Source organism: Mustela nigripes, chromosome 7 (genome assembly GCF_022355385.1).
Source record: "Mustela nigripes isolate SB6536 chromosome 7, MUSNIG.SB6536, whole genome shotgun sequence".
NCBI lineage: Eukaryota > Metazoa > Chordata > Mammalia > Carnivora > Mustelidae > Mustela > Mustela nigripes.
In genome coordinates, this window is record NC_081563.1 from 130,812,305 (window position 1) to 130,833,558 (window position 21,254).

The 21,254-nt window shown below is 48.3% G+C and overlaps 1 protein-coding gene across 6 annotated transcripts in view; it reads right to left on the reverse strand.

Moving 5' to 3' along the window:
* ATP9A (ATPase phospholipid transporting 9A (putative)) overlaps positions 1 to 21,254 on the reverse strand; it is a 134,977-nt gene that overhangs the window by 68,760 nt on the left and 44,963 nt on the right. For all 6 annotated transcript variants that reach the window (XM_059407246.1, XM_059407240.1, XM_059407244.1 and 3 more), the window contains 5 exons: positions 8,954 to 9,012; positions 7,662 to 7,713; positions 5,475 to 5,569; positions 1,758 to 1,838; positions 952 to 1,027 (listed from right to left, as the gene is read on the reverse strand). In XM_059407246.1, the coding sequence (XP_059263229.1) occupies positions 952 to 1,027; positions 1,758 to 1,838; positions 5,475 to 5,569; positions 7,662 to 7,713; positions 8,954 to 9,012 (363 nt within the window). The remainder of the gene's footprint in view (positions 1 to 951; positions 1,028 to 1,757; positions 1,839 to 5,474; positions 5,570 to 7,661; positions 7,714 to 8,953; positions 9,013 to 21,254) is intronic.

Below are 21,254 nucleotides of genomic sequence, written 5' to 3' on the forward strand. Positions count from 1 at the left end.
ATACTAAAGAGCCACAAAGCAGCATCAAGCAGAAGAAAATGAGTTGGTAGGAGGGAGAGGTGCTTGAGAGGGAGAAAGCCCTCATCCAACAGTAGAGACAGGAAGTTGGCAATAGTAAAATCATATATTAATAATAGTATATGCTATTACCTCATATGTGTAATGTAACAAAGTAACGAGAACTGCACAATATGTTCTGCTTCTGGAACAAAGTGCCTGGGTTCAAGTCCCAACTTTGCCTTTTACCTCCTGTGTGACCTTGGGCAAGTTCCTTAGCCTCACAGAGCCTCGGTTTCCTCACCTGCAGAATGGGCTAATACCGGCACCTCCCCTCACGGTTAACGATGGGAGGGGTCAGTGCAATGGGTAATGCATGTAAAGGCCTCGCCAAGGTGCCGGACAGATCCGTGGCCCCCCACTGCCACCAACCACCATGACCGTAGACACTGTTTATCTCCTGGAACTGCTTCTAATCAGTCTCTCCCCAGTGTTCAAAAACTAAAAGACACCAATTTCCACATCATCTTGGTGTTTTCAACAACAAGGCTCCAACTCAGGCCCGTGGCCCTTTCCTGTGCTGGGGGGAGGGACCGCCTAGGACTGGCAGGAGCTCAGCAGCCCCCCCAGACACGACCTCCGGCCAGCACATCCAGGCTGGCCCAGTTTCTGGGAGAGATTAGGACGTCAATCTCAGGTGGCAATTAAGGGCTATTCCCGGAGTGGATGCTGCCGAAAAAGCGCCGGCCACAACAGCTTCTCTCAGAGGTGTCCACAACCGTCTGAGGGGCAATCAGATGTCAGCAAGACTCCCTGGAGGGGCAGCAACAAGTGGAAAACACCATGTGACTGCCGGCTAATTTTCCCCACTGACAGATGATTATTCTAATTACACAAGAGGATTTTCTTTCCTTTTCAAATTGCTAACACATTCCCCAGAAAGGGCGCCCTTACCCGACGCGATGACAGTGCCGGCCCAGAGCGTGTTCTCGATGCTCAAGCTCTCGCTGATCGGAGGGTCGCTGTCTTCCTGGAAAAGACCGATGGGCATGCATTTATCCAACAAGGTTCTGGAAGAATCCACAGGCTATTTCCAACGTGCTCGTCCCAAGACAGGAAGAGAGGACGACCCCTATTTGGAAGCCCCCAGGTGAGCCAGGAGAGAAGGGCCAAGCTCCGAAGCCACCGTCCTGGGCGTGCCCGAAGGAGGACAGGCTTCCAACACTGAAGACACGTCCAGCAAGGCAAGAACTAAAATGCAGAAGCAAATCAAACAGAAGCAGCCCTCTGCTGGCCCGTCCTATGGCTTCTAGGAAGAGACCATGATTCGGTGGAGTTCCCAGATTCTTCAAATAATTGAAAGCTAAATTTAATTTCTAGCCTTTAGGGAGAATAGTTGGGAAGTGGCTTAAAAATTGTTAACAATACCAGCCGGGGCTTGTGTGAGTAGAAGAGGTCACGGATGTGTCCAAAGCAGACATAAAAAGTACCTGCCTTCCCACCACAGAGTTCACAGTAATTCTAATGCTGCTGGGGTCTATGCTGTCGGGGAAACTCACGCTGTTCAGAGGCCGGGAGAAAAACCCCGCTGTGCCAACCTCACTATGTCAGTTTTCAAGCTGGGGCTACTTAGGGGAAGCTCATCCCTTCCTGGAGCTCAGCTACCCCCCAACAAAGACCTGCCAACACTTCTCTGCAGCACCATCCCCAGCATGTGTTCTCAGCAAGGCAGCAGTGCCCGGTCAGCTAAGCCCACTTACTCTGGTGAAAGTTCCCACAAAGTTGTGAATGTCGATATTTGGCTCTTCTGCGTAGACGTACGACCGAATCTGGAGGAGATCCTGTTCAACAGAGGTAATGTTTTCGAGTTAAAACAAAATTCGGGATTAAAGAGATCTCAGGTGGGGCACCTGGGTGGCTCCGTTAACTGTGCTCAGTTAAGCCTCTGCCTTTGACTCAGGTCATGATCTCAGGGTCCTGGGATCGAGCCCCGTATTGGGCTCTCTGCTCAGCGGGGAGCCTGTTCCCTCTCTCTCTCTGCCTCTCTGCCTACTTATGATCTTTCTCTGTCACATAAATAAATAAAATATTAAAAAATAAATAAGTAAAGAGATCCCAGGAGGCCCCCAGAGTTTTTCAAAAGCAACTCTATCCCCCAAACAGCAAGCAGGCTCTCAAAAGTACAGGCGAGGTGGAAAAAGAGAAGAAAAAAAATTCTCTATTAGAAACTACGTTTAGCGGTCGCTCCACACGCTATCCCACAACACCCCGACAGACTCCACAGTGAAGACGCCTGTGTGTCTGTGTTCACCCGGTGCCTCCCAAACTGGCTCATGGCCTAGGTCCCCCTTCTGCTCCACTGCCGGGGCCAAGAGCTGTTGGTACCAATGAAGGTCTGTGCTCAGTCAACAGTGCTTACTTGGCCCTGTTCTGTGTAAGGCCTTGGAAAAGGCATAAAAAGCAAATAGAACACGTCACACCCAGGAAGATGGCAACCATCCGAAAAGTATGGGTGAGAATATGGAGGAACTGGAACGCCCATGGACTGTTGGAAGGAACGTAAAGTGGTGCAGCCAGCGCGGCAAACAATATGGCGGTTCCTCAAAAACTTACACGTAGAATTACTGTGATTAGCAAGCCACTCTCGGGGAAGTGACAGCAGGGTCTCGAAGATGCTGTACAGCTGTGATTACGCACCATCACCGAAAGATGCCAACAGCCCATGCATCCACTGACGGGTAAATGGATGAACAAAATGGAATACAGCCATATAATGGAATATTGCCCAGCCTTATAGAGGAAGGGAATCCTGACACAGGCCACCACATTATGCTAAGTGAAATAAATCCATCACTAAAGGACAAATACTGTATGATCCCCCTTTGATCGGGTCCCTAGAACAGTCAAATTCATAGAGACAGAAAGTGCAGTGGTGGATGCAGGGGACTGGGCAACGGGGAACTGGTGTTTGATGGGTCAGAGTTTCTGTTTCACACGGTGAAGAGCTCTGGAGATGGACAGTGGGGACAGCTGCACAACGTGAATGGGCTTACCGCCCCTGAACTGTACATTTTAAAATGATAACGTGGTAAATTTGATGTGTATTTTACCACAATGAAAAAATTTGAGAAAAAAAAAATCTCCAGTCAGGTAGTCAGGCAAATTCAGACCACAACACACCTTGGCTACAGGGACCCAGAGGGGGGCAGAGGTTACTGGCCGCCCCCCGCCCAGCGCCTGTGGCCTCTGCTAACGAGCTAGGAGGTCCCACGTGCAGATGGGTTTATCCTGTGGCCTCTCTGTACTAATAAGAAAAGGTCCTGAGGGGGCGCTTGGGTGACACACTCATTTAAGCGTCAGACTCTTGATTTCAGGCTCCGGTTGTGATCTCAGGGTTGTAATCTCAGAGTTGTGAGACTGAGCCCCACATGGGGCTCTGTGCTCAGCGTGGCGTCTGCTTGAATTTTTCTCTCTCCCTCTCCCTTTACCACTCCTCCTTGCTCTCTCTCAAATAAATAAATAAATCTAAAATTTAAAAAACAAAAAACAACAACAACAAAAAAAACCCGGAGATACATTCAGAGTGGACAGGAGCAAACGTTGCAGAATCTCAAACACAAGGTAATCTCAGATATGTGTGCGCTCCCCCCGCCCACCAGCAAGTTCACAGCTGTACATGTGTGGGGAGGTGTGCTGGCAGAGGTCTGGGAAGATCACCACTGACTTTACAGGATCCCCAGAGGGAAGCAGGTAAGGTCTGGGGCAGAGGCCACAAGCAAGACTTTTCCTTTCTTCCTCCAGGGCTTTCCAAACAATGAATTATTTATTTTAACAAGAGCACAGTCTTGTGATGCCCAGGTCATCCCTTCATACGGTTCTTCTGCTAAATCGCTGCTCCCCTTTCGGATCCCTCTAGCCCAGCAAGGAGGAGTCTCCTAACAAGGACAGCATCTCCTTCTCTGGGCCCCAGCCCAGGCCCGGGGCCAGACGGGGCAGGGCAGGGGCAGGGGATGGGGAACAGGGAGAGGGGCCAACAGCGGTGTTCCTTACACCGATGCATCCAAAGCACACACCGACAAAGGCAACTCTGTGCAGCAACAGACCTGCACCTTCGTGACAGACCCGCACCTTCATGATTCTAGGCGCTTCCAGGCCATCTCCTTCAAATCATTATGAGGACTAGAAAGCTTCCCTTGGAGAAATCTTACCAGGAAATTAAAACGTGTCACCCAGGAAAACCAGAACCCTCTCACGAGACCAACCTCATCTCGGGGCAGGACGGTGCCCCCTCAGGATTCCCAGGGGCTCCCAACCTGTGTTAGAAACTCACTGCTCCAGAATTCTGGTTTAAGAATTAATATTAGTAATGGTGCCACTTCACTTGTCACTGACCAGGAGACATCATTAGGACAAGGCTATTAACATGGAACACTGTCCTGCCCACTCCTTCCTCACAGAACATGGATAAGGAACAGCATTAATCCGTGTGACCACAAGCCCAGGAAAAGCTTTCATGTTCTGCCGAATCCTTTCAAGCCACTGTTGGGGCATGTTGGCCTCTGAGCGTTTAAATTACATTTTGTGACTCTGTAACCTTGTCCATGGGCCACATCCAATCCATGTGGCTTGTCCTTAAACTTACTCTTTGGCTCCCTGGCCCTCTCGCTTTACAGATCACGGCCTAAGTAATGTGGGGCTGACGGGGAAGTGTGGGGCTCTGCACACCCTTGAGAGCCTGATGGTTCTAACTCCTTAGGCCACCCCCTGGGAGAGGGCCCACGGCTGTTCCACACATGGCTCTACGTGCTGTTCCTCACACTGTTCCACGCGTAGGGTATTCAGCAGTGCACATTCCAGGCAGAACTCTGCTCTCAGAGATACTGCCTGGAAGTAAGTCGGGTGGGAAGACAAAGGGAGGGTGGTCAGAAAATGCCTCTCACACAAGGAGATCTGTGCACAAAACCCAGGAGGTAGGCTGGAGAGGCCCGGCCCGGCAGCCATTGGAGCACAACTGTCCCCTGTGGAGGAAACAGCAAGCGCAAACACGGGGACCCAGAGGGAGAGGGCACAGGCAGGCGGAGCACCCAGGCTGAGGTCAGGGTCCTGGCAGGGACACAGACCCCATAGGGCTTGAGGACAACAGCAAGGACGGTAGTCTGGGTTCTCAGGAACGAGAAGCCTCCAGAGGCCCTGAGCAGAGGGATGATACACCTATATGCCTTTCCTTCTAGCTTTATGCAAGGCGCCTTGTCGAGGCTTTGTAAGATTCTGAGCTCCCTCTACAGAGCCCCCAACCCTGCACTTTACCCGGCTGCGTGACTTGAAACAATAAGTGCTCAGGAAGGCCCCCCAGGACCCCATCCTGCCCGCCCTCCTTCCCACCTGACGACCCTCATCGGGCCCTGAAGGGCCTCTGAGTCCAAGAGTCCGACAAGGACACTGGTGCCAGTCTGCATTTCCGCGGGAAAGCTACTCACGGCCGCGGTGGGGAGCCTCTGCGTGCAGGCCACGGGGAGCCGCAGCTTCCAGTCTGTCTCGCCGTCCAGCTGGTCTGTGCGCAGGAAGCAGGAGCCTGTGGAAGGAAGGTGGGCACTGTCTATCCGCTTTCAATTCCAGGATCCCTCCCCCGGCGGCTCTCAGCAGTTCCTGGTCTCGCCGTTGTAAAAACCCAGTCAGTGACCAACCACCAAAAGGGAAAACAAATACCCCATTTCCCACTTCCTCTGTAAGCTCTGGGGTCGGAAGATCTGGGTTCAAATCCTCACTCCAAGGACACCTGGGTGGCTCAGTCGGTGAAGCATCTGCCTTCGGCTCAGGCCATGATCCCAGCATCTTGGAATCGAGTCCCATATCGATCGGGCTCCCTGCTCAGCAAGGGGCCTGCTTCTCCCTCTGCCTGCTCTGCCTGCTGCTCTCTCTGACAAATAAGTAAATTTTTTAAAAGATTTTATTTATTTACTTGACAGAGAGAGAGATCACAAGCAGGCAGAGAGGCAGGCAGAGAGAGAAGGAAAGCAGGCTCCCCGCTGAGCAGAGAGCCCGATGCGGGGCTCGATCCCAGGACCCTGGGATCATGACCTGAGCCAAAGGCAGAGGCTTAACCTACACTGAGCCACCCAGGCGCCCTGACAAATAAGGTAATTACCAAAAAAAAAAAAAAAAAGTCCTCAGTCCATCATCCACTCACAAGAGGAACCTAGGCCAGTTGCTTGACTTTGCTAAACACCAGCAGGCCCGGTCTGTGAAATGGGAAGACAGAGAGCGCAGGAGCCTGCTATGGAGACTGGGTGTGAGAAGCCCCAGCAGGGGGCTGGCACGGACAGCATTCGAGGCCGTTCTGGGCAGGAGATACCTGATCAGGAACCAGACTCCTGGATTCAAGACCAGCTGCCCGACTTACTGGCCACACGTCCTTGGAGACGCTTAGCCTCTCCAAGCCTTGGTTTCCCTGCGTGTAAAAGTGGACAGAACAGCACCCACAGCGTGGACGCCACAACGGATCCTGGCAGCTGCTCAAATGCGGGAAGTGCTACAAAAGCTTGTGCTTGTTCCCCACCAGCACGACGAGGCCTCTTTCTGTCCGATGAGCCCGTCCAGCAATGCGTCAGCGGTGGGTTTCATCAGACCCAGAATGCACTGAATTCCTGGACACCGCAGCTAAGACCTCCGGGCAGCACTGAGGAAAAGCATGTCTAATCTTTGCGGGGGCGGGCAAGGGGCAGGGAGGGAAGCATTTCAGGGACCCTAATCCATGACACTCTGTCTTCACAGATAGTGGACATAAGAACCCACTGAGGACAAAGCTGGAGACTTTGAAAGAAGATTTTTAATCAAGGGCCTTCCACTCCATCTCTGGATAAATTATTGTTCATATAAAATTTCACCTGCACTTTCATTTGATTCATAATAAAATACGTTACAGCAACCCTGAAGGAATAGAAATGTTATTTTTTTCAGAGGCTCAAAGATCTGATTGTGCCTGTACTCAGGTGAAAAACAGCTTTGTTTCCTCAAAACAGCTTAAATAACAGAAAAAAAAAGAAACGAAGGAGATGAGCATCAACAGATGGGGTTGGGGTGCGGTGGTGTCAGCCACCCCGGGAAAAACTGGGAGGGAGCAGCGTCGGGTAGGAGCCTAGAGCAGCTCGCTCAGGTCCCGGTGGGCTGTGGTAATAAATACATTCCGGGGTGATGGTGGGCGTGGCCTCACGGCTCCTGAGCGAAGAGCCAGAAAGGCCACCTACCTCTCTCCCTAGCTTCTCTAGGGTCACACGTATCTCCTGGCATTTTCTCAGAAAAGAGGGGATTTCTGGGTGCTTCTATCTGTGAAACATGCTTCCTGATCGCGCCAAGTCCTACAGCTGAGCCCAACAGCAGCCCAGAAAGGAAAATCACAGCCGCCGTCAGTGGAGACCCACCAGCTGGCACTCGGCCTGGGTCCAGCTAACTGCATCTTGGTGACGATCAAAATCTATTGACCCGCGAGGACCGAAGACGCTCTGTTTTGTTTTGTTTAAAGACCGCTCTATTAAAAGAGATGTTTCTGATTTGCCTTCATGGCTCCAAAATGATCATCTACTTCTGTTCCATTTTCAAATGATTATTTTGCCAAATTACCACTGAAAGGTTAATGGTTATTTTCAAAATTGATCCCAGATGTTTACCGTTTTTTTCTGATGTCCTCAGGAAGATCATGTCAGCAGGGACCCGCTGGTTCTGTGTAATGAAAAGGAAGACTGTTACCGTGAAGAGCCATGTGTGGGGTTTCCGTCCACCCGCCCCCCCACGGCAGCCCCCTCGGCAGGGAGGGGGGAGCAGCCGAAACCCACAGCCTCATTTACGCCTCTGCCTTTGTCACCCACAGATTTGGGGATTTATTTTGTTTTGAATCTGAAAAATCTTGCACGCTGCTGTTACTTTACGAATCCCCTTTTGAAGTCTTCTCTCAGAAAGAGAGCTTCTAGTTTTCTGGAGAATCCAACCATCACCTCCCGAAATTCCAGCCAGAAGGGCCCGGGCCAAAAGCCAGCCACCCTCGCCGGCTCTCTTACAGGCAGGCGGTCTGCCGAAACCAAAGACACACGCACACTCGCTCACGCTTTCTGCTCCTGCCAAATCTCTGGCTTGATGTTTGGCTTTGAGTGGAATTTTAATAAGGAGGTCGAATAGTGAGAAGCGACAAAAGCCATTCTCAAGAAAACATGGGCGTAAGCCAACGGCAGCCCTGGTTTAATTACAGAGAAGTATGTAATAACATAGAGGGTCCGTGGGGTCTCCTGAGCTACTACACAGCGGAGCGTCCCTCACCTCAAATCAACTTTGAGTTCTTGGATTTAATCCCTTTAAAGGAGCATAGTTCACTTCCTACAGAAACAAGCTAGGATACAATCCTTTTCTAATCAAATATTATTCCAAGCCTCTCCAGGGCCACCCCCAAAACCACGACCTTCCAAAAAGAGACCGGAGTGTTTGCTGAAGTCAAAAATGTATGAATGGTGCTATTTTTAAACAGGCATTTTGGGCCCTTTTTACTATTCTAGTATTACACGTGATCCGTGCTCCCCAAAAAACTACAGAAGAACATGATGTTTAAGTAAAAAAAAAAAAAAATGCAAGCTAAAATCACTCAAAATAGTAAATGACAAATATTTTTATGTGAAAGCATTTCGAGGAAAGATTTCATGGTAATATTAAAAAAAAAAAACCACCAATAGGAATCAAAACTTGGGTGTATAAGCAGAAGTTTTGGCTAACCAGCATACATAAACCTTGAAAAATTATTCTATGTGGGTGTCTCATGGTGAAGAAATTTTCCTCCCCAGGCAAAGCTTTAGGAGAGAATCCCAAAAAGCCTACACTCAGTCTACCGGAGTCAGGATCTATGACGTGGTGGCCATGACTTCCCCCTTAACACACTCACACAGCAACCGGTCACAAACCGTGGGATGCCACCCACCTTTTCCACGATGATAAGATCTCCAACCTGGATGTTGGAGCTTTTCACCTTCACTGTCCCTGCGAAGAAAGAGGTCCAAGATACATCATGTGTGAATGCATTTCAATTCCTCATGCCTTTGTAGAGTGCCCACGAGCCTGCAAAGCCAATACAGTACACCCAGAAGTAATTCCCTACTGGGCCCTGCTAACCTCATGGGCATCACCTGCCTCTCCAGTTAGAGACACCTGCTGCAGAAACTGCTCTGGAACAAATCGCCACCTCTCAGAGCCCTGCACTAACTCACCCCCTCACAGCAGGTGCCTTCTGTCTTAACGGCACTTCAGCTGCTTTTCTAAATTGGTACCATGAGATTCATTCAACCTCAAAAGAAGACAAAAAAGAACACAGAAAAGAGGAAGAAAATTAAGGACCAGATCCATGGACAGGGTAACTCTTTTTTTTTTCTTTTTCAGGATTTTATTTATTTGAGAGAGAGAGAGAAAAGGCACAAGTAGGGGGAGAGGTAGAGGGAGAGAACCTCAAGCAGACTCCCCGCTGAGCACAGAGCCCAACGTGGGGCTTGATCTCATAATCCCGAGATCATGACCTGCGCAGAACTCACAAGATCATGATTACTCAACAGACAGAGTCACCCAGATGCCCTCTGGAAAATCAGCTTTTAATTTTCGACATCCCTGAAAAGAAAGAAGTCATCCTAACATGACTGATTTTTTTTTTTAATTTGTGGTTGCTGGGTGGGTGGGTGGCCCCATCGGCTAAGCGTCTGCCTTCAGCTTGGGTCATGATCCCAGCTAGGACTGAGTCCCTAGCTGGGCTCCTGGCTCAGTGTGGGGAGTCTGCTTCTGCTCACTTCCGCTCTCTCTCTCTCTCTCAAATAAATCAATCTTTAGAAAAAATTTGCGATTGGTACATATTTTATGGGACTCTGATCAGACTACACCACTTGAGCTCGATGTTTACACGGATAAACAGTAACAGCTAACATTAAACACAAACGTGAACTCAGCACCGTAGAGGCACGGACATGGTGACGGCTGCCTTTAGTCCTCACAATGGCCTGAAGAAATGGCTATTATCGGGGCACCTGGGTGGCTCAGTGGGTTAAGCCTTCAGCTCGGGTCATGATCTCAGGGTCCTGGGATCGAGTCCCGCATCGGGCTCTCTGCTCAGCGGGGAGCCTGCTTCCTCCTCTCTCTCTCTCTCTGCCTGCCTCTCTGCCTACTTGTGATCTCTCTGTCAAATAAATAAATAAAATTAAAAAAAAAAAAAAAAGAAATGGCTATTATCACCTCGGGAGTTTTCAGACAAGGAAATTGGGCTCAGACCTGCACCATCCCCACCCCACCAGCCTCACCGTTAGAAAGGATCAGAGCCAGGATTCACAACCCCATCTGACTGCAGAGGGAGAATATTTAAAAAAAAAAAAAAAAAAAAAGTGAGTACAGTTCAAGGCCAAAAAAGAACATTTACTGAGTGCTATGTTGTGGGAATTCAAAGATGCAAGGCAGTACCCTTATCCAAGAAAGAAAAGGGTCAGGTTCCTTCTGGAGTCCACAAACATGCTGGCGGGGGCCAAGGCAGTGAACAGTTTAGGTTTTGTAGGCCAAGAGGTGAGGTTCCCAACTCTGCCAACAATCGGTCCCGCCACCAAAAGGTCAAAACTATTCTTAGCAACCAGACCATCCCCCCCCCAAAAAAGGGGGGGGGGCACCAGGGCTGAATTTGGCTCCAGGGCTGTAGTTGCAAACCCATGAGCTAGTAAGAAAGAGAGCCAGACAGATGCGGTCAGTGCGAAATCATGAGAGAAATGATGTAGAGGAGTCAGGGGGACGAGGGAGCAGAAAGGGGGAAAAATCTCCCCCTTTGGAAGAGGACCCGAACACTGCCCAGCAAACAGAAGGCTCTTGGTCATACTTTCAACGTTCCAGCACCATCTACTGAATGCCTGCTGTACGCCCGCTGATCCAGAGGTGGGGATACACAGAACTCACCTTCCAGTGGAAGGAAGGAGGCAACGGGTAAACAGGAGCGAACGGGGTGGGCTTGGCAGGGAAGGTGAGACCCGAGGTGGGTGAAGAACACTGGTGACCAGTAACCCATGAAAACTCATGAGATGGGAGAAAGTGGTGTATGTGAGTCGTCCAAGCCTGCGTGTGGCCCCAGGTTGCACCTCCCTCGGCAAGGCCAGAAGCACTGGATGGAAGGCAGGGAACAGCAAGAGAGGAAGGTGGAAGGGCAGGTCGGGGCCTGGTGCTCCTGTGGACAAGCCCAGAGGGGAGGGGGCCGTGATTCTGGCGATGGTCACATTCTTGCAGAAGGGGCAACACCAAGAAATCGTTCCATTGCTGGCTTTTCGTAAAAAGCCCATTTAACTTACAAACTTTCGGCCGAGAAAGAAAGGAAGTAATAATGACTCTCAATCCTTCTCAATGAAGTGCCCTTTCATCCAGCCGCGAGGGCAAAAGTGGAGAGAGAATCGCGAACCTGCTATTCCCTCCCTGTGGTCACTCGTGCCCCAAAACCCCAACATTCACTAAGCATAGGATTTCTAACTTGAGCTTAAGAACTTAAAGACACTAATGAAATAATCTGAGTGTACAACTCCAGGCTTTTGCAGTTTTTCACAGTATCCTATGCTTTTCACATAATTCGATATGTCTTTTTAATAATTTACTGCTGTTGAGATTTTCCATAGCATTCCAATGATCTCTACTGACCCAGTTCTTCCCAATAGGTTCCACAGAGTTTCATCTTAATTAATTCTTGTACTTAATTAAATTTTGTGCTGGTAACAGTCCGTGGAACTACCACTAGGAACTTCTTCCCAAACATGAAGAATGACTTCTAGACAGACTACCCAGCAAGCTGGGAACTGAACCAACCCTCGGCTGCTCTGAGGCCTTCTGGATTCTCCCAGTTCGACATCTCACACTGTGAATGTTCCGTGTGCCTCACTTTCACTGAACACAGGACTAAATTCGATGAGAGCCCCAGAGCCTCAAGGGTTCCTTATGTCAAAATATGCGCAGACAGAATGGGGGACATCCACCGAGCCAGAATGAGAGCATTAGATACGGGACGAGAGAGAGATGCCTGGGGGGCTCAACCGGTTAAGCATCTGCCTTCAGCTCCGGTCGTGATCCTGGGGTCCTGGGACCCAGCGTTGGGCTCCCTGCTCCACAGGGAGTGTGCTTCTCCCTCTCCCTCTGTTTGCCCCAACCCCTTTCCCACCATTCAGGCTCTATCTATCACTGCCTCTCAAATAAATAAAATAAAATCAGAAAGAAAGGGAGGGAGGAAGAGAGAAAGGGCGGGGAGGAGGAATGGAGGGAGAAAGGAAAGAAAAGAAGAGAAATGCGGAGGGGGCGCCTGGGTGGCTCCGTGGGTTAGAGCCTCTGCCTTCAGCTCAGGTCATGATCTCAGGGTCCTGGGATCGAGCCCCGCATCAGTCTCTCTGCTCGGCAGGGAGCCTGCTTCCTCCTCTCTCTCTCTGCCTGCTTCTCTGCCTGTTTGTGATCTCTGTCTGTCAAATAAATAAATACAATCTTTAAATTAAAGAAAAATGGAAGGTTTCCCTGCCCGACCCTTTCTCCCAGCGCCACTAGGGGGCAACAGGAAAAGCATACACAGCACGGAGGAGCTAGTCTTCCCTGGGAGTGTGTCTGGGCGATGCTGGAAGGAAGGAAGACAGTAAATTCAGCATGGCCCTCTGTGCCGACGAACTTCTCCTTCACCGGAGCTCGCCTCGGCTTTCCCAGACATAAATTTACATAGTCTTTGGTTTTATTACTCACATTGAGGCTGGTGGCCTGACCCAAACGATCGTTGGGGCTTGTGTTCCAACCTTCAAGACCTGGCTCCCAGTCTTCTCTGGTATTTAACTCAAAGACAAATTCGTATTTTCAGTCTTAATCATAACTGCATATGTATGCGTGGGGATGTCGGCAGGACAGACAAAATCCGGAGGATTCAACCGGAGGCCTTGACGGGTGATTCTTCCTGGGGACAAAGGGAGTCTATCCCTTTCTCTGGCACACATACTTTCTAAATTCTTCCCAGGGATTTTTTTTTTATTTTTTTTTTTTAGTAAGCATGAGGTGTTCTTCTAATAAGAAAGAAGAAGAAGAAATTAAATTAGCTCAAACTTCTAAGTGACCAGACCCAGATCCCTGCCTTCTACCACGGAGCCCTGATTTACGATCAGTTAATGTCAACTCTTGCCTCTCCCTGTCCATCTGCTCTACCTCAACAAAAACCCCTTTTAATCCGCGCGCTTGCCGAGCGGATTCTGACCGAGGCCAGCAGGCCGATCCCCCAGACAAGGTCATCTACTGTATCTGTCAGCCGGCCAGCAGGCTCCCTCTCGGGAAGAGGGCAGCAGGAGCCACACAACCAAGAGGCCACTTGCATTTCTTAGCCATGGTTCCTCACTAGCATGTGTGTGTGCATTGGCAGGGGCGGGGCGGGGGGTGTCTCTGCAGCTTGCACAAAGGGATATCTTCAGACTCTGCTCTGTCGAGCTGACCCCACGGTCCTGACCATTAATTTGGATTTCCCTTTCCACATTGCCATTTGTTGGCAATCAACAACACGCCGTGCAGGGCTATCTGCAGGGTGTGTGTGTGTGTGTGTGTGTGTGTGTTCTGAATGAGGACAGGCACAAAACCAGAAGAATGAAAACGTGGCAGGAAGAAAAGAGAATGGAAAACAGATACCAGGGTTCCTGTTCCAACGTTGACTGGGCTTTTCCACCAGCCAGGTACCACAGCTGGCTGTGGACAACTGAACAAAGGCCTTCACATGGCCCTCACGGCTGCCATGGGCCAGGGTGACGGCGGGAAGCAGAAGAAAAGGGGGACAAAATGAGACTGACGGGCCAGGCATTCCCGGCGCTGGGATTAACCCGCAGAATGAAAAGCACTTCAAACTGTGGGAAGGGCTCTGAGTACATGCTTTCTAACCTTACATCAACGGCTATTCTGAGTTTTCTACAAATGTTCTTGCCAAAACAAAACAAAACAAAACAAAAGCTAGAGCAAGGTGCAGACGCACTCTGGCAGACCTCCCATCCCCCTAACAAAGTAATAGTATTCAGAGACAGGAGGACGGCTCCCTACTGCCAGGGCTCCGACAAAATACTCTCCAGGCGTCCCACTGAGAGAAGCCAGCACACACCCGACCACGGCTTCTTCCCTTTTCCCTCTCACTTTCCTTGAGGTTCCTACAGCGGAAGGAGAGCCGGACCCCCAGGGGTGCAACCCGTGTGTCCACACAAGCGCCCCCCCCCAGGGTGAATGACCTGTCATCATCTTAAAATTCTTAGTAACTTTTCAACAAGGTCATTTTGCACGGGGTCCCCCCAAATTACGTAGCTGCCCCTGAACAGAGGCAAAAGCACCCAGTAAGATCTTCAGTACACAGGGCACAGGATAACTTGGCCACCTTCTGAGAACAGAAGGCCACAGCCCTTCCCCCTCCCCAGCCCGCCCTGCTCTCCGGGTTCCTCTAACACCCAGCCTCCAACCTCCAGCCTCTGGGATTTCTAGATCAAGTTGCAGGAACTTTACAGAAGTTTGGCTAAGACATTTTTACAAAGGTTAAGTGGGAAACTGTCTGCTGGCCACATCCTCAATCATCAAATGCCTTCTATAAAACAAATTTATCCCTTTCAGCTTTCGACACTCTCCCGGAGTCACCCCTGAGCCAGAGTTTATAACAGGGAACAAAATTCCAATTACAAGAGCTGTTTATTTCTGCAGAGAGGGACCCCAAGCCTTTCATAAGCAAAGCTATTGAGCACAAACCATGCTTTTCATGGATGACAGCCTCAGAATAAGAGCAGTTTGTCTCCATTGCAGGGAGAAACCAGATGTTTCCCCGGAGTCGAAACAAGCAAATGACAATTCAGTCAAACTACGGAACAGCCTGCAAGAAAGAAATTTTTTTTTTTTTTAAATTCCGGGGCACCCCTATGTGTGGGCCTCTGTTTTGACCCCAAACACCTCCAGCCCTACTTCTCTTTTCCATTGTGCATGCAGGACACTGATTACTTTTCTAGATCCTGGGCAGCAAACTCTACGCACCAAGGCTGGTTAATGTATTACTCTTGAGCTCACAGTCTGTGACAGTGATGAGTTGTAAATTCTACAGCATGTGTACATTTCCTGGGGTGGACGTTAAAACGCCTCTGCAGACCTGGCAGAGTTCAGAGGTTTCGCGTTGAAATTTTCATATTCCAGGAGAGCTGTCTTACACTCCCCAGAGCCTAAGAAAAGACTTACTTAAAAACAGGCAAAGGACTGAGAAGTAGTATTGTAAATTCCATGGCCGCATCCTGGGGCTTTTGTTTAAAATAGTGGGAACTTAAAAAAGAAAGCTGAGGTTTAAGGATAGCAAGTTTATACCCAACAGAGGCTTTTAAAATAAATATATAAACGGTTCTCCCTCCTTCGGGTGCCCAGTGAAGAAACAGACCCACACCCCAGTGGTGGGAGGGGGCAGGGGTGGAGACAGATACAATTTGGGAGAGATAACAGTACAATGTGCATGTGAGATTGTTTTCAGGGGTTTTTATTGGGGGGGAGGGAGGGGAGGTCTTTTTTAATTAAACAATAGATCAGTTCACCAATGATGTGTAATAAAGTAAAACGGAGTACTTTGAAAAAACAAGGAAATGAATGAGTCTGAAATAACCTGGCATCTGTCGGAGAATGTATGGGAAAGTGTCTGTCTGGCAAGATCTGTTTTAAACAAGACTTGTAAAACTAATGCGCTGAATCGTAACGAGGGACGCTCGGCAGGGGAAGACTCTGCTTCCTCAACTGCCTTTGAACTCCTCCGTAAAGGACTTTGGCAGTATGTTTGCTGTCGTTAATATTAAAAAGACCATCACTGTAATTCTCTTCTCTAGGAAGTATAAAACAGAGATGTCCCGCCAGTTTAGGGACATCTTAGTGCTGGGTGCCTTGCAGATTTGATCTTTTCTTCTTCTGGACCAGAGGTCTTGGCCACAACCATGTCACGCCAGCTCCTGGATCAGGCCGAGAAGCTTAAGAGCTCAATCCTCTCCCCCTCTTCCCATTTACTGGAGCGGGAGGTTTTGGAGCAATGCTGTATGCCCTGCACCTGGCACTGTTCAATCAGGATGTCAGCTGGGATGAGAAGAATAACCCGGAAGCCCAGAACAAAACGGGTCCCAGTGATCAATACAAGTTCTACTCCATGAACGTCACACATTCGACATTCTGATAACAAAACTGAAGACAGTCTAGATGTCTTTTTTTTTTTTCCAATAAATTGTATTTATTTGACAGAGAGAGAGCACAAGCAGGCAGAGTAGCAGGGAGAGGGAGAGGGAGAAACAAGCTCCGCGCTGATCAAGGAGCCCAATGTGGGGCTCGATCTCAGGACTCTGGGATCAAGACCTGAGCCAAAAGCAGTTGCTTAACCAACTGAGCCACCCAGGTGCCCCCAATGGCCTACACTTCTAAATAAAATGTTTCACTAGAAAGGTGAAAGTCTTCCAGAAAGCATCTGCACAGTTTTCCACTTATCCAGGAAATAGTTCCCCTCTAAAGGCCAAAATCACAGTGAATTGTGTTGGGGGTTGCACTGATTAATAAATATCTGAAACTTTAAAAATGAAATGAAAAAAATTTAAAGTATAAAACGTATCATGTCTCTACAGAGTTTATACTTTGAAAACACAAATGGTACTTGTGTTTAAGAATACAGAATTTCAGGCACCTGGGTGGCTCAGCTGGTTAAGCGACTGCCTTTGGCTCAGGTCATGATCCTGGAGTCCTGGGATCAAGTCCCGCATGGGGCTCCCTGCTTAGTGGGGAGTCTGCTCCTCCCTCTGCCCCTCTCCCCTCTCATGCTCTCTGTCTCACTCTCTCTCTCAAGTAAAAGAAAAAAAAAAGAATACAGAATTTCAATTAATTACCCATGAGCTAAACAATGCCCCATTAGTGAACGCATCTTTTATGTTATCTTCTCTTCTCCTGATAAACTCCAATGGAATAAAACTGTCAATATCCTTTGCCCTCAACATTCAGTAGGAAACCTCAATCCTAAATCATGGTCCAAAATAGATTTTGAACTGAATTGGGAAAAAAAAAATCTTTTACAGATTGAACTGAGAGATAACAGTGCAATGTGCATGTGATATTGTTTTCAGGGGTTTTTTTTGGGAAAAAAAAATTATATATATATATATATATATATATACATATATATATATATATATCTTAAGTGGAGGTGAGATCCTGAGATGATTCTGTACCTCGGAAAGAGTGAACAGAGGACCTGGAAGGATGTAGAACTATCTGGAAAGAACTGGGGAAGATTAAACATATCAGCTGGTTTTTACCACCACGCAGTACTCAAAAACTGAAGACAGGAGGATTCTCTCCATCTCACACAGACCTTGGGCCTATGACTTATGGCTCCCAGGGGTGCCCAGATGTCCACAGCAGGGAAGAAGTATCAGCAATTGTGTTCATGGTACCTCTGTTCGCACTTTCTTTCAAAGCTGATTACCCGCGTGCTTCACTTAGCCCTTGATCAGAGGTTAGTCTGAAAACATTCCTGGTAGGAAGGAAGACCCACGTAATTCCTCCTGGGAACATGCAAATCCAGCTGCCCTCATCACCTGTGACAATCAAGGCACATCCCTCTACCCCCGGAATGAAACTTTTGGTTTGGGCCAGACATACAGAACGAGAAACAATCCATTTACTGATTACTCTTTCCCTACCCAACCCCAGTCTCTGCAGCAACAAAATGACGTCTCACGGGGTCTGCTGACCCTTCAAGACACTCTCTTCTTTGGCTTTGGTATCTCCAGGGCCTCTGAACACCATTGGAGCAGTCAGGTCTAGAAAACTCCTAAGGACCTAGGAGCCTCCCTCCAAGCCAATCATTACAACTGAGGATTTCAAGGAGGAGAGGGGAGCCTTCTTTGTCTGAAAGCATGATCCCCATAGGGTTGTCGACAACTTTGTCGAACGAGCAGCTTGTCCACCTCAGAATAAGGATGCTTGGGGCACCCGACTGGCTCAGTCGGTTAAGCCCCCAGCTCGTGATGGAGCCCCAGTCATGATCTCATGGGTCCTGAAACCAACCCCCGGTTGGGCCCCAGGCTCAGCGAAGAGTTGGCTTGGAGATTTTCTCCCCTTCTCCCCACTCACTCTTTCCCTCTGTCTCTCTCTAAAATCGCTGAGTAAATTATTTTTATGGGGCGCCTGGCTGGCTCAGTTGTCAACCAACTGCCTCCAGCTCAGGTCATGATCCCAGGGTCCTAGGATCGATCCCCACATTGGGCTCCTTGCTCAGCGGGGAGCCTGCTTCTGCCTCTCCCTCTGCCTGCTACTCTGCCTGTTTGTGCTCTCTCTCCCTCTCTGTCAAATAAATTAATTAAAAATTTTAAAAAGAAAAACAGAATGAAGATGCCGGATTAATAAATTCCTTTGGACTCAGAAACATGCTTTAAAATGATCTAAACCTACCAGCCCTCCTGTAGCACACATCTTAAGGCTGAATATCAGCACTATAGGTAAGATATTCTGTGTGAAAGTGCTGAGCCCAGCTCCCGGCACATGGTAGGTGTCCAGACCTACAAGCTAAAGATGTGCATTCAGACAGGCCGAGGTTCGAGTCACACCCCTGTCCCCCACCTAGCAATACCGTCTGAAACACAGCCCCTTCCCTGAGCCTCTCCGTTCAATCTGTAAAAGGCATCTCCACACGGCTGTTTAAGAAATTACACGCCAGACCTTGCCCAGTACCTGCTGGCTTACGGTGGGTAATCGCTCATCTTTTTCTAGGGTTTTCCAATTTCGGCAGAATTTCTCAAACACGTCCAATGCCATCTCCGCCCTAGCACACCTTGTACACAGATTCCCAGAGCACAGAACGGACTTTGCCACAGTGTCAGCCCTCGTTGGCCTGCACGGTCTTCTCCTCTGTCCTCCCAGGAGGGAGACTCAGGAAACGCGGCCTGAGTGGGAAGAACAAGACGGAGCCCGAACCTGGGGCACATACCCCACACTCCCAGCCATCACACCCGGGGCCTTTGGGAGACTCCTCCCCAGGGCCACTTCGTGCCTGTGTGCTCTGGGTCCTAGCACGGGGCGCCAAGCTCAGAAGGGTCCTAGATTGGGCTCCATGCGTGCCTGCTGCCATCTTGAAATTCTTAATTTTTGAACAAGGGCCCCCCATGTTCATTTTGCACCATGCACCACAAATATGCAACCCATCCTGCTCTTTTCCATCCTGTAAGACTTAAGATGAAGGTCAATTCTTCTGAGAAGACTGAGCAGCTCCTCTCGGACTCGCTCCCATAACCTCCCACGACCCCTGGCTCATACCCCCATTTATTAATCCACCCCCACCAATGTTTCACGGACCACTGTCACAGCACCATCACCACTGGCCTTCTTGAGCCCACACCAAATCCCAGGCACAGTGTTATGTTCTTCTCATCCGAGAGTTATATTTAGAGCACCTCTAAGGTAGGCACTATTACTACCCCAATTTACTGAAAGGTTAAGGACCTGCCCACGGAGCTGGGTGCAGGGGGAAGCAGGACACTTGGGTCCAGGCAGGGCACAGGCTCAGGCTCAGAACGTTTTCTTCAACTGCCAGGCACTGTGCTCAGAACCAGGAATGCAGTGATCAAGAAAGGGACAGTCTTTATGACAGCCACCCCACTCCTACCCCGGACATATAATTATTAGTTGCATTTTTCGACTATGTATTTAAATGTCTGGACACTTCACCCAGAATCCCCAGCCCCTTGGATTTATCTCTGTAATACGGAAGCCTACTGTAAACTTCGGACGTGTGATTGATAGTCAAAAAAATTCTCAAGAAAGCAAAGAAAAAGTGGTTTTGACATGACGTATTAAAATATTTCAAACATGGGACGCCTCTCCCTCTCCCTCTGCCTGCCACTCTGCCTACTTGTGCTCTGTCAAATAAATAAAATCATTTTTTAAAAATTTAATAACAAAATAAAATACTTCAAATATCTCCTATTAAACCATGACAATGACATTAAAAATTGATCTAACTGGTGTGTTATTTTAGGTAACAAATTATTTGAAAGAAATAAGATGATCTAAATGGAAGTAGCTATTAATCAAAACAAAAAACAAAAAAACTATCATCCATTTTTCCTCACAGTGATGAATACCTTACTGTCAGGATTTTTAGTTGTTTAAAATCCACTTTTTTCTTGAAGTTTGGGATTTTTTTTTCAACTTGATTACCATAATGCCTCTAAAACTCTGGCAAAGTCCCAACAAGACTTGTGCCATTGGCCTTCCTAAAACTGTATTAACCCTTGCTAAAAAGGCATGTCATGAATCTAATTTTGACACATCAGACAAACACAAGTTGAGGGACAAGCCACAAAGCAACTTTCCTGAAACTGGCCAGTTCTTTTCAAAATGTCAACATTTTGACAAAGAAAACCAAGAAATGTCAACATTTTGACAAAGAAAACCAAGGAGCGATGCCAGGCCAGAGAAAATTAAGGAACAAGGACAATTAAATGCCACGGGGAAAACCCATCCTGATTTCTGTACCAGGAAAAATAACGCTGTTAAAAACAGAGTATTTTAGACGCTGGCAGCTCGGGGATGGAAAAAACAAACAAACAAACAAACAAAAAAACACAGGACATGTTTTCAGGAACAAATGGCAAATTTTGAGTAAGGACTGTAGATTGGATTCATAGTAATGTACCAATGTTGAATTCCCTGATTTTGATCATTGCAGCGTGTTATGTGAGAGAAACGCCCTACGAGGAATTAGGCGTGGAAGTATTTAGGAGTAAAGGGGATGATGCCTGCAACTTAGTTCTCCAGGGAGAGAAGGACTATTAAAACAGCAAACATGGAAAAATGTTAACATTTGGCGTTCACCACAGGATTTTTGTAACTTTTTTCCTAGTTAGAAATTACTACCCACCCCACCCCCCAATTTTTAAAATTTGATCAGCACAAGTCCTGGAAATGATGCAGAATGCAGGTAAACATCATGGCCTGGTATCTAGTGATGAAGAACTCCATATTCTAGTTTCTAAAGGTTTCTGAACTCTAAAAACTGTGTTGAAAAATACATTCAAAGACAGCATGTGATACAAAAGGAACCAGTCCCCACTGGGTGGATACATGTATACATGTTTGTTTCATTTCGCATTTAAACTTACTAAATGTGAAAAGCCTCACTCAAGAAAATAGTAAGTAATTAAACAGTGAGGTCAAAAAAGGCTTCTTTCTCTTCCTCTCTC